The sequence below is a fragment of the Pyxicephalus adspersus genome, chromosome 1 (genome assembly GCF_032062135.1).
Source record: "Pyxicephalus adspersus chromosome 1, UCB_Pads_2.0, whole genome shotgun sequence".
In the NCBI taxonomy this organism is placed as follows: Eukaryota; Metazoa; Chordata; class Amphibia; order Anura; family Pyxicephalidae; genus Pyxicephalus; species Pyxicephalus adspersus.
Window position 1 is genome coordinate 8,988,265 of NC_092858.1, and position 12,783 is coordinate 9,001,047.

Genomic DNA, 12,783 nt, shown 5'->3' on the forward strand with positions numbered 1-12,783 from the left:
TAATCTACAATTTGTTTCTGTTTCTACTTTGCCAATAGAATGAATGACAAGAAGGGAGACAACCAACACACTTTCATTGCATTACCCCATTGCCCTATTGGTGCCAGCGCAAGCCTTGTGTGTGCTTCAAGTTGACCTAGACAAGGGTTACTCAGTCTCAAAGACTCTTCCCCATTGCATTGTGGGAGGAAGGGGAGTTACATGTTATCAATATGTGGAAATACCTAATATATATTTTCGCTCCAGAGTGCAAATGGAGCAGCAAGAGAGCCAAGGGTAGGTGAATATTTGCAATGGGTCTGGGTGTTAAATAACCTGTTGCTTTTTCCTGCATGGCAAAAGCACAGGTTTACTTTATTTCTCTCATTTCTGTCCCGTTTCCAGCCACAATCTTTGCCAAATATTATATATATTTAATTCTCCTCCAGATTTCTTTCTTCTTGCTGAAATCTGATCTGGAGTAGAATTCCCCGAGCATCACATCCCGAAACAGCTCTGTAGATTTATGACTGTCAATAAGCACAGAAAACCGAAAACCCCATCTCAGCCTGGGACGCTCTCTTCCCCGTCATGTTCGCGATCTCATAAGCGCACACCCTATAACTTCCATCTAATGAGGTTCTACCTGACCCTGGAAAACACATTATCGGCTCTGATTAAAGAGGAGCTGTGGACGAAGTCAGCAAATTATTTGTAAATACAAACTTTGCCTTGTTCCAGCGGGGCCCCAAGGGTCCTACAGAGATATATTCAAAACCAAACTAAGCAGCTCATTTACTAGATAATTAATGAGCCTATACCAGCAAAAAACAATACATAGATTCATAAAAATAAGGTTAGTCCTGCCAAGTTAGTTTTGCCATGTTATCCTTTGGCAGGATATTTATTGTTAAAGCTTCATCTTTCAAAAAACAGGGAGTTGTGGGAAGGAATATGGTTTTAACTCATATTTGGAGCTAAATAATTTATGTTTTCAGTTTTCTATAGAATAAGTTAGCATTAAAACCCCTACAAAGTCTTTATTGCTAGAGGTATATGGTAGAAATATGTTTTATTTTCTTTTTAATGTTAAATTTAGTAAAATCAATGTGTTTCAGGGTTCCAAGAACTTCATCAGGGTTAAAGAGAAACATTTGTAAAGGAATTTATAATTGATGTACCTGTGAGACAAGACACACAATTCTGTACACTATTCATTTACAATAACCCATATACGATGTGATTGATGGTGCCAAGAAAGCAAGGCACCCAGGCACAACACCCAATCAGGATTTCCAACTAGGGATCACAGCAAGAGTGCAAGAAAGCTGCAGTCTCTGTGTATGAGTTTTAGTATATCTCAGTCCTACACAGGTCAATGGAACAGAGGCATGGCTTTCTTTTTGCTGAGTCCATTCAGATCAGTATGCCTGGGCTTGTTTTTGTAAAGTAGGGCCAAGAAGTCACCCTAGAGCCAGCATTGTTAAATACAAGTTAGCAGTGGAAGTTATCATCACCAGGTGTCACCAGGTGTATCCTGGTTTCTAACTTTTTTCAACCCAAAAACTACAAAAAATATTTAAAGAGTTGGTGGAATGCTTCATGGCACCAATGAATATTACATGGCATTCTCTCAATACATTCTTGTTTTGTTGGATCAGCTAATCATCTATTGTCTATGGGGCAAATTACAGCTCTGGACAAGTTTCTCAGCATCCAAAATATTGGATAGAAACAAAAACCTTTCCCTATTGTGGTTGTTTTATTTGGCATTTGGATTGCTGGTGCACTAGTTTTTCCACTCCCTTTTCCAAGACCGTGACAAGGAAGCTATTGTTTAGGGAAGGATCTGGTGCAGAATATATCAGGAGCTATGTATACTGCACATACTCTGATATCTATGGCCAGTTTTACATGCTATATCATTGAATTGAAGCTATTTACCAGACAATGGTTGCTCCATACAGTAGCAATGTGATATATCCCTTGTACTGCGTACTGTACATATAATATGCTCGCCAATCACATCCACCAGCTGTGTATAACCGGCACATCATCATGTCTCATATCGTAAGGTTTCCAGTTTGCATTTCCTAACAATGACCTTGTCCTTAGGCAATGCATGTTGGATTCAAAACATGATCAAAACTCCTGTTCTTTAGTTTCAGTAACTTTTCTTGCTTTTCTCAGCTGTGGCATACAGAAATTCTTCTCTAATGCCTATAATCCACAAAAAGTGTACACAAACCATCCACAGTAGTCCGTTTTATAATCTACTATGGTTATCCACTCCATCGGGAAACGCATTAAATAGTTACATGGGTTGAAAAAACAAGTACAAGTACAACCAATAGAAAAATATATCTGGCTATGCAGAACCCTAAACCCAAAGATGATCCAAGGACAGCCAACAAAACCCTTCTAAAAGCTTCCAATTTGCCCCAAAAGGGAAAAAAAATCCTTTCTGATTACCTAGGATCAAATATTTCCTGGATCAATAATCTATGGTGTTATTCCTTATACATTTACAGTTGGCAATAAAATCCTAAAGTTTAAAAGCACATCCAAATGAGCTGCCTTTAAATGCTCCAGAGAAAGTCTGCTCTACATTTCACAAATATTACTGGGAAGAAGAGTTGCTTCAATTGTTGAGTACCTGGAGTCAACAAAAATGTAAATTTCAAGATCAATGAACCAGAAAGTACTGAAGACCCCAAGGGACATTTTGATTTGAGGTTGGCCGTAGGGTACTACTGAATGCTGAACAAAGCTTCCAACCACTACCAATGAAAGATGGTTGGGAAGCATTTTGTACATTGGACTTGCCGTGTTTCGTGGCCATGAGTGGCCATGTTTCGGATAATGAGTTGCTTGTCCTGCTCTGGAAAAGTGGAACTGCAAGGGCATCGAGTAGACGTTCACGTGCCTTGTGCAGTTTGCTCTGTGCCCGGGAGTGGCTAACTACACAGTGTTCCATTTCAAGTGTTAAAGAGACCCAAGTCAGTATTCCACATGTTGGTTATGGTGGCCTTCATACTATAGAGACACAATATGTATTGTCTGCCCTGAATTCCACCCAACATTTGATACTTCACCAGCATATTGTCAGATTGTTTGTGCAATGCAGATCTATCCCTGGTGGCTCTTGTTTTTGTTAAAATATTCCAGGGCAGGGATGTTGCAACTTTGCAATGTTGCTTAAAATAGAATTACAATCATGGTAATAAATACACAGCAATGACAAAGTCAGGAATATATTACAAGCATCTCCAATCTTTTAGAAAAAAGATTATATTTAGATTATTTTAGGTTCTTTTTAGCTATCAGTGGCTGGAGAAACCCCATAAAAGATTAAGTCATTCCTTGAAATCTTTACAGTTCTTGTTTATGGGGTACTGAACTCCTTGGGGCTTCGTAGGCCAATTTTGCACCATCAGTCCTGTCATTGGTAATGGACCACTTACCAGTTGTTTTTACCATTCATATCCTTGATAGCAAGTGAAATTCTGCAATGTTGTGAGACCCCCCAACCAACTCCAGCCAATCTTTTCTTTTTTTAGTACAGTAGTAAAGTTTCTGTGTCCAACCTATTATTATCACAATCAATTGTCCCATGATCTTCCATCGGAATGGTTTAGGTTAATGTGATCGGGCAGCTTGAACTGCAGCCAGCTGGCCTTCTTGCTTCTACCTTACGTGGACATCATTATGTCTGCACTGTAAAACTTTGGAGGACATCTTGCCATGTAAATGTTCAGGCCATCAGGAATAAACATAGGCAATGCCAGGAGTACCCTGGTATTCTGTAGAGTAGAATAGGAGGAGACTTTCGGCATTCTGGTAAATATCACATATGAAAGTAAAGATATGAGTCAAGAAGTCAAGGAAGGTTTATTAAAAAAATTATAGTTTGGCTTTGAGTGCATAAAGCTCCAAAAATGTTTTTGTGAAAATTCCCGGAGTTTAAACTTAGGTCGGCTCTGTCTAAACAGTAGGCTACAGAAACTTGAACATTATGGCATTGTGTTTCTACTCTTTTCTTCTTTTTTTCTTTAAAATACTGATATCCATAAATCTCAGCTTCTCAAATATCCTCCTCCAATTCACAGAGCAGCTGAATAGTGTCTGCCTTTGGCATGTAAGTGCCCACACCCTGCTATCTGGGACTGCTATGAGGACTGTGTATCTACTGAATGCTGTTCTCCATCACATCCTGTGCAGGTTTTGGTTTGACAGGAATATATTTTTATGACCTGTGGACATTACCCAGGAGAACCCTGAGATATATTGCACAATATGAATAATATTTCCATAAAATATGCACAGTGAGCTTGTCAGGCTGCCGGTTCCAAGCTGATTATACGATCAGTCTTATTCAGCAAAGAGCAATAATGAGGTGCAAAAGGCATAAATCCATTGCAATTGGATCTCCTGAGCAGAATGTTTCCACTGATCCTTAATTCCATAAGAATTTAATTTACCTAAAATTGATATATCAGTGCTGCTGGTCAAATAGAACACATCCCCAGTTCTAAATTTAAAAAAAATCCCAGGCTCCAAATCTTTTTTTTTTATCCAGGGTTCTATAGAACCCTAGGTACCTACAGAGGTTGCTCATGGTATCTTAAGCCATTTGCACTTCTCGGGTCAGTTTAAGTGACGTCAATGATCTTTTTGATCCGTAAAGGTGACATTCTTCCCAATGGCCAGCAATATAAGAGGCATTCTTCCTACAGATCATCATATGAATATACTGGGAGCTGTGGATATAGTAATTCAAGCAGGAGTTCCCTAAGACCTGAAAGTTACTTTAATGGTTCCTACAAAGGTCAAGGAACACATCTATAGATCAATACTCAACGTATCTCTAGCTATGCCCTATTCAGAATCTCCATTCTGCTGCCAGTCCCTTGGCCATTTCCAGATTGACCAATGGACACTATCTTTCATCCAGTTCGGGCAGCCAAGAATACACCTTCTGATTTTGTATGACCACTATGGCCTATGCTATTAGTATAATAGTACAAAGAGCAGATTAGAAAGAATGGCTACAAACCATCAAAAAGGAATATCATATGACCATCCAGAGGATCTCAGGAAAATAGGAATCTCTAAATAGGTTTTTTTTGTAAATCAGGAAAGTCAAGGTGAGGAGCTTCTAAATAAAGTGGAGTTCTGCTCTTAATCACTTTTTATTATAGGACCCTCTTGAGATTTTTGAGTTGAGTTCCTACGTCGGCACCTAGGCTGTGGCCATTATGATAGATTCTCATCATCTCTGCTGAATTTATTATGTATTTTCAATATTGCACAATGTAACAGAAATAGATGGAACACACAAAAGTTAATGGAAGTACCCAAATCTTCCAGGTGGACAGGAACAAAGCCAGGAATTATGATAGGAAGTTCTCACTGTTAGAGTGTGCAGAACATATAGGAAACCTGTGACTTTCCTCACCAACTGGCTCCATCCACATATAAAATATCACTTTTGAGAGAAACAACTAATAGATCTATTATTAAATTTACACTTTAATTGGACACATGTCAGCATTACCAAACAGCTTCATTATTTTGATATAGAAAGTAAATCTTGGATAAAATAAAGCTGCAGCTCGAAAGTTCTATCATGAGAGCTACATCCTAAGTAGTTTGGGTAGTCTTGGTCAGATGGTTTTTGGCTATCTGGGGCATTGCAATATTGCAGAATATCCACAAAAATTTGCATAACATAACTTTAGGATGTCATATTAAGGATTGTGATGTCCAGAATCTTCCAACATGTCCATTCGATTTTTCCTGCATATTTTGTGGACCAAGAACATCTGCCATAGCCATTCTCGAAGTGTAAAATCCTTGAACAATCAAGCTATAATCCCCTATATCTAAAGACAGACATATGTGTAAGCTGAGCTCTTATTTTGTGGAAGAGAACTTTGTGGTGAGTTGCTGTGTTGGGCTAACTAATCTATTTTTTGGCTTTAAAAAAATGCACCTGTGGCGTTTTTGACAAGAGACATCTGTGGACACTTAGGGACAATCTTTTACTTATTTTTTTCAAAGCCAACTTTTTCTTCTTTAACTTAATACATTTAGTGCAAGGGAAGCAACTGCCATTCTTCCTGGTCTTTTTGTGGTCTCATTATACCAATGGCTGCAGATAGCATTGAATCCAATAAGGAAGGACACTATCAATGTCTTATATTTATTATGTTCAGGGCAACAAAAACCAAAAGCTTACAAATATGTTTGCTTAGGTGACTTCAATACAGTAAATTATTACTAGTTACCCATCCATCAGGGGGAGCTCCAGTCTCCTTTCATTTCAAAGTCCTGTATTACTAACCCTTGGTTTCCATGCTAGAAGGCCAGTGTTAACAAAACTCAATAGACCATTGTGTCTACGACTCTACCCTGATACCATTCTGTGTCGAAGTAAAGTAAATGCCGTGCATATGCATGGGGCATATGCAAGTCATAGGAAGATATGCCAAGACTTCAAACCCAGAAAAAGGGCAAATGGGCAAAGACAACAGCAGCAGCAACAGAATGCGGACGTATATCACAACTGTCGCAGCACTGGAGTGAAGGCTCTTTGGTTTCTAAGCCATATGCTCAGCATATTTGCACATTAAGGCAAAACCATGAGCACTGAATTATTTATTATTAATAATAAGTAAATCAGAATTATAATAAATTCCCCATAGAGCTCAGTATTCTCCCTAGACCCTTTTAACTGAGTGAACCACCCAGAACTTTTCGGGAACCACTCAGCTGTGGTTATTGAAAAGTTGGGTCATAATAAATAGGCCGCCAGCCACCTAAAGCCTTTTCCCACCCAGCTTAAAAAAATTTCGAAAAAGTGATATATAGCAGGGAGGTATTTGTAGTGCAGCAAACCAAACTTGGGCAACTCCTTAGAAATTCAGTGCAGGGATGTCAGGGAAAATTGGAGCTAAGCACATTTTAGGTCAATCAGAAGACATTTTTTAGGGCTTCCCATCTGTAAAATTATAAAAACACTAACAAATGTGCAAGTATTGCACAAATTTAATGCATGTTCTTTTTTTGCTTTGACCTATAATTGACTGTTACGGTTACGGTAGATTTTCACTTCCGATCTGAACCAGAGCAATAAAAAAAATTGAATCCTAAAGGAATTCAGCAGCTGATTGATCATCAGAGACTTTTTTAGGTTTGATTTTGTTGTGGACAGGTTGGCAAACATTGATCAAATATACACAAGAAGAATAGAGCATATGAGCGATTGAAGACATCCAATCCAATTTCTATCCATGGAAGACTTTTGGAAGGGCAGAATCTGCAGTGTTTTGGCACCTCCAAAAATTGATCAGAGGGTTACTTGCAGCAGATCTGCCTATTCCAAAATCCTCTTTTATATACTCCAATCCTCTATTATCTGTGCAAACACCTTGCAATGAAAAACAAAAATATAATTACCTAGACCTTTTCATCCTATCACATGTTCTTTGTAGAATTTACATGTTATCTTTTGGACTCTTTCATTCTTTGTCCATTATTGACCCCTATGGTGATAAAGTTGACCTTGTATGGGAGAGTTCAGCCTCCAAACTTCTGTTTATGGTTTGGATTTGCACATTCGTTGATTATATTTTGTTCTTTAATGCAGTATCAGAATTACATCTTATCAGTGCCTTGACTATGACTATCTCCTATTATTCTCTCTTCTTTCTTCTCCATTGTGCCGGTTATCACACTGCACTTACAAACACTCCCCATCCCCCCCCTCTAATCTGCTCCAATTTCCTGGCTGCATTGTTGAGTGGTTCAGATCAGTTTCCAATATCTGCCTTGTGCTACTGTGTGTTTATATACAACCTGTCATCCCGCCCTTTCATCTTCTGCTACCCTGCAACACAGACATTTCATGACCCCGCCAAACATCACAGATTGTTGTAATGACGCCTGAAACCCGTCTATGCCTGTACGTTAAATGGAATCCATTGTCTTGGTAAGGTAAAACGCTCCTAAGAGAAACATATGGGTTGGCACTGCTGATCTCCTGAAAATATTACTTACTTGGCTAATATGCTGCAGACTCCCTGGGTTGGGTCCTTTTTGATGCGCCGACACAGAGCAAACATCATAGGACAACGTGACCCTGAAAACCATACGTTTAAGAAATGTTTATTAGTCTAAAGTGGCGATTCTCAACCAGCATTCAGTAGAAGCCTAGTGTTTTTTCAGGGATTAGTTGGTTTTTCTTGAGGAATGGCAGACTGGCCTTGCACCTGATAGTATGGCCATAGTTTTGGAGCCAACATCTCCTTGCAGAGTCACTAATATGCCACCAATGTTCTTTTTAGATGGTGGCATTCTTCTCATTGACCACCATTGTAAGAGGGCATTTCTCCACCAAGGGAGTGTTCTGTTTCTGCCCATTAATATTGCTCCCTAAAGTTTGTTTTTTTGGTAATATATTGGGCAGCTAGAACCTCTGCCAGTATTTAATTGCTGCCCACATTTCCATACCACTGACTTTGAAAGGCAATGTTGGCCCTAGAACTATATAGGCACTGCTATGAGGGATCCCTTTTAACCTCTGCAGAACCTTAGTTTGAGAGCAGTTGCATTAGTGCACTTTTATTTCTTTGGAGTCTCATTATACAAGTGTATGTAAATCCATGTAGTTGTTGTCAATACAATATAGAGGGGTTAGAACGCCTTTCAGTTTCCCTAGCTATCCATGGGTCTTCTGAGAAGATTCTCCTTCTCCGGTGGTATTGGTGATGATTATCACATTTCATTTAATCCCAATGTTTTCTAATGTTCTCTAAACTGGAAACCTTCCAATAGGATACTTGTCCTGGTGACCAAAATCCCAGGACAATATACAGGAAATCCAAAATGTTACCATAGTCTCCAGAACAAGAATACAGGTGAAGTCTTCCTATAGGCACTCCAATTCTTGTGACTGTCAAATGTTGTATTTTTTCTGAAAGCCACCCTACAACAAAACACTTGACAGAGCATTCAAACCCAGACATTTTCAATCAAATTCCTTTGGTGGTTGCCGAGGGGTTCCTTGACCTTTGTCCAATTGACTTCCTATATGTTGGGGACCAATGCCTTTTGATAGAGACAACAGCATGACACCAAAGCAATTTTTTCATCAGTAAGAGGGGAATTCTTTCCAATGACCACCAATGTGGGGACGGTTTTTCCATTGATCTCCTTTTAGCAAGGGTCCCCCAAGACCTGAAAATTGTTTTAAGGGTTCCTTAGAGGTTAAAATGTTGCAAAATGGCTGTTTACAAAATTCCATTATTCTGCATTCATACATTCCATTATTTTGCATTCAGAGCATTATTGTTATTTTGAGCATCAGTGTTATTTTGCCCTCCACTGACTGGTTCTTGAATACAAAAATGATGGAGTAATATTAAAAATAAAGATATATATAGATATTATACAGACAATCGTTCCAGAAAGAAAAGTTTAGGTTACGGTGTGAAGGAACGCTGTCTACAGACAACTTTTCATTAAGAAGGTCTTCAATGGCTCATTCATTACCTTAATTATTGTAAAGGTATAACATCATCTCAATGCAAGCCTGATCATGAATAAAACACATAAATTTACCACTAAACAATAACACCCAGCTGCAACATATCCTCAGGCCTCTAATAACCAAAGGAACCTCTTACAAAATAAATCTAACTATAAAAATAACAAACTTTCAAAAAACAAAACACATCTAATATATGTGGCGCGGTTAATTTGTATGAAACCTCCAGGCAGTTTGACTTTGTGTGTACATTCCACGGAGCGACGGCATCCAAGGACATTTAACCAGCCCCCCCGCGGCCTTGGTCCCCCTACACAAAGCATTCTATTACCCCTGCAATAAGTTGATGCATCTGCTGCCAAGCCTCGTTTGACATTAACTAGTCTGTTTTCTGCCAAACAATGCCGTAAGTTGAAAGTGACATGATTAACGTTCTTTTGTTTTCCTGCAGACAATGCAATAAAACATCCAATGGAAGCGACAGTTGCGACTTAATGTGCTGCGGAAGGGGCTACAACCCATACATGGACAAAGTGGTGGAGAGATGCCATTGTAAATACCATTGGTGTTGCTATGTAACCTGCAAAAAATGCGAAAGGACTGTGGAACGATATGTGTGCAAATGAGAAGACGGGGCACCAAAAAACAGCCAAAAAAATAAAACCAAAGCACTAACTGATGCAATAAAAACTTTGTGATTTTTTTTGGTTTTTGCATGGACACAGGACTCTTGTGCCAAATGAAATATACTTTGGAGTATAGGGGAAAAAAAAGAATGTTAGACGTCTATTTTTCTTTGACCGACCTGAATGTTTTTGGTGTGAAAAAAGAAGTAAGGACTTTGGTCAGCATCTATCAAAACCGACAACGCCCCAATGGCTCACGATTTTGCTGGATTGTAAATATAATTAAATCCAATTTTTGTTTTACTGTTTTATTGATTATGGTGGCGAACCATTGCTGTTACACAACCAATCCGGGAATTAAAAATCTGTGAAAAAAACAAAAATTGGCCTGGAAAACGAAACCCCACTGATGGCATGTTCCAGTGGCCTTCATTAGGAATACCACAGTACAAGTGCAATGAACCTCAGACTCTTATCATCAACTTTGTTTACATTCTTCAGAATTCCTCAAACGTTCGGAGCCGTTCCAAGCATCTCAGCTCGTTGCCCAGACAACAGTGTTGTGCCACTGTCGGTGGATGTACAAATTTTCTTGTGTATTCAGAACGTACAAAGAGTTATTTATAAATATAGCGTTGCCTTTTTTTTCCTTTATTCTACTTTTTTTTATATATATAAAATTATAAATGTAAGTAAACAGCTTAAAGTTTGTATGAAATGTATACTTTAAAAAAAAAGGTAAATATAAAATGGTTTTTACAGTAAATTTTTGATGTTTTCTATGGTGATTTTATGAACTTGTAGGCAACTTGAGTGGAATTAAACCCAATCACCCAACACAATGGGGCTGATTTATTTACGTTTAGCTGTTCACATAGCAAAGTGAATATTACTCTTCATGAGATATTTTATTTAGCTTTGTGAATGTTGTAAAAGTTCAAAAAAGAATCACCACATACATGAAAAGTCAAAATCATGATTTTGCTTGCATGATTTGAAGTCAGCAGAACTTCAGCTCATTCATTAAGTTGGGTGCAATGTTCTTTTTTAATGTGATAGGTCACTTTGCTGAGTGAACAGCTGAAACTCCTTTGGAAAATCAATTGTATAGCATTGGCCTAGTCTACCATTGTCACTATTAGAAAGTCTTCCCAGGGCAATGATGTGCATGTAGACAAAAGTGGCTGAAAAAAGTTTAAGGATTTCAGAAAAAAAGTATTTATATAAACAGTACTTATATTGTGCCAACATATTATGCAATGTTGTCCAATAAATAGGGGTTGCAAATGACAGACATACACAGACGGTGACACAGGAAGGAGAGAGGACCCTGCCCAGAAGAGCTTACAATCTAAGGGGTGGTAGTAAAAAGGGCAGTGTGTTGGCACGTGTTTTGTGGTGTTGGGCTGCATTGAGTTGGCAAGGTGCCTTAGTGGTGCCATTGAGAGTGAATAGCAAGGCACGCCTCGTTCATTGTATTAATGCATGCATTTCTGCATAGAGACACATATGTTAATGTGATGCACTTGTAGGAACAAACTTACTTTGTGTCCACCTTATCCAAGCACCAATTGACGGAATGGCAGGGAGCTTTTGGTATTTTGGTGTCCAGTCCTCCATGAGAGATAATCTAAAGCTTAGCAGAAGATATACCATTTTCTATCAATGGGGCCATTGTTTCATTCATGGTTTTCCAATGCTCTTCTTTTTACTGAGAAGGTCAGCAGTGTTTCCTCATAGTGGGAATCTTGGTAAGTGTATTGGAGGTCAGTCTAGTCAATGTCTTCAGAAGATCCATGGAGGCTCCATGGCTTATACCATGTTGATGTGCCAGAGCTTTGACAATGTAAAGCCTATGTTAAGTAAATGATATGATGTATGAAATAAAGTAATATATCATGATATGTTTATATCCCTGCGCCATAGACCCATTTGTATGGCTATCAGCAAATCAACCCTTGTTGGTACACTCTGTATGTGTGTCCAGCAATCCAAGATTGGATCTGGTCCAGGATTAAAATGTTTGCCAACTATTATCAAATCATTTTTAGGAAATCCAATAAAAGTTTGCTTGATCACTCAGGTTCTCCTATGATAACCTATCTTCTCCAGTCTTGGAGAACATTAATAAATCAGGCCCTGCTTTATGTCACATCTACTGTCTCTTGGTGTGAGATGTTCAAAAGCTGTTCTGTGTCTGTGAGCACTGACCCTTCAACTCTGGCAAAAGTAATATAGAAAAAAAGAGATGAATGGTAACGTAAATTAAAAATCTCAGTGGAGCCTATAAGCAGCAATGCCGACAACTACTGCACATGCCACGCAAGTCCATCAGGGAACCTGTTCTCAGCAATGGTGTGCCGCTGACAAAATATAAATAATGTATAATAAATAAATAGGTAAATAGAAAATGGAGAATGAAATGAGATGGAAATACATTTTTTATGATTGGAAAAAAAGGCAGTTGTTTAGGATACACTTTGCTTTAGCATACCAATGTCACCCAAGATTTACATATGCTTTAAAGGGAAACTCCAGCTGGTCATACTGGTCTTAGCTGGCCATATTGGTTAGTATGGTGAGTAGTCTGCTCATAACACTGTTCTTTTTGTGTGTTTTGGTGACTGG

General features: G+C 38.6%; 1 protein-coding gene across 1 annotated transcript in view; it reads left to right on the forward strand.

Moving 5' to 3' along the window:
- WNT11 (Wnt family member 11) overlaps positions 1 to 10,921 on the forward strand; it is a 46,567-nt gene extending 35,646 nt beyond the window's left edge. Inside the window, exon 6 of the mRNA XM_072401843.1 lies at positions 9,981 to 10,921. Within this exon, the coding sequence (XP_072257944.1) occupies positions 9,981 to 10,155 (175 nt within the window). The 3' untranslated portion in view covers positions 10,156 to 10,921. The remainder of the gene's footprint in view (positions 1 to 9,980) is intronic.
- Positions 10,922 to 12,783: the final 1,862 nt, after the last annotated feature.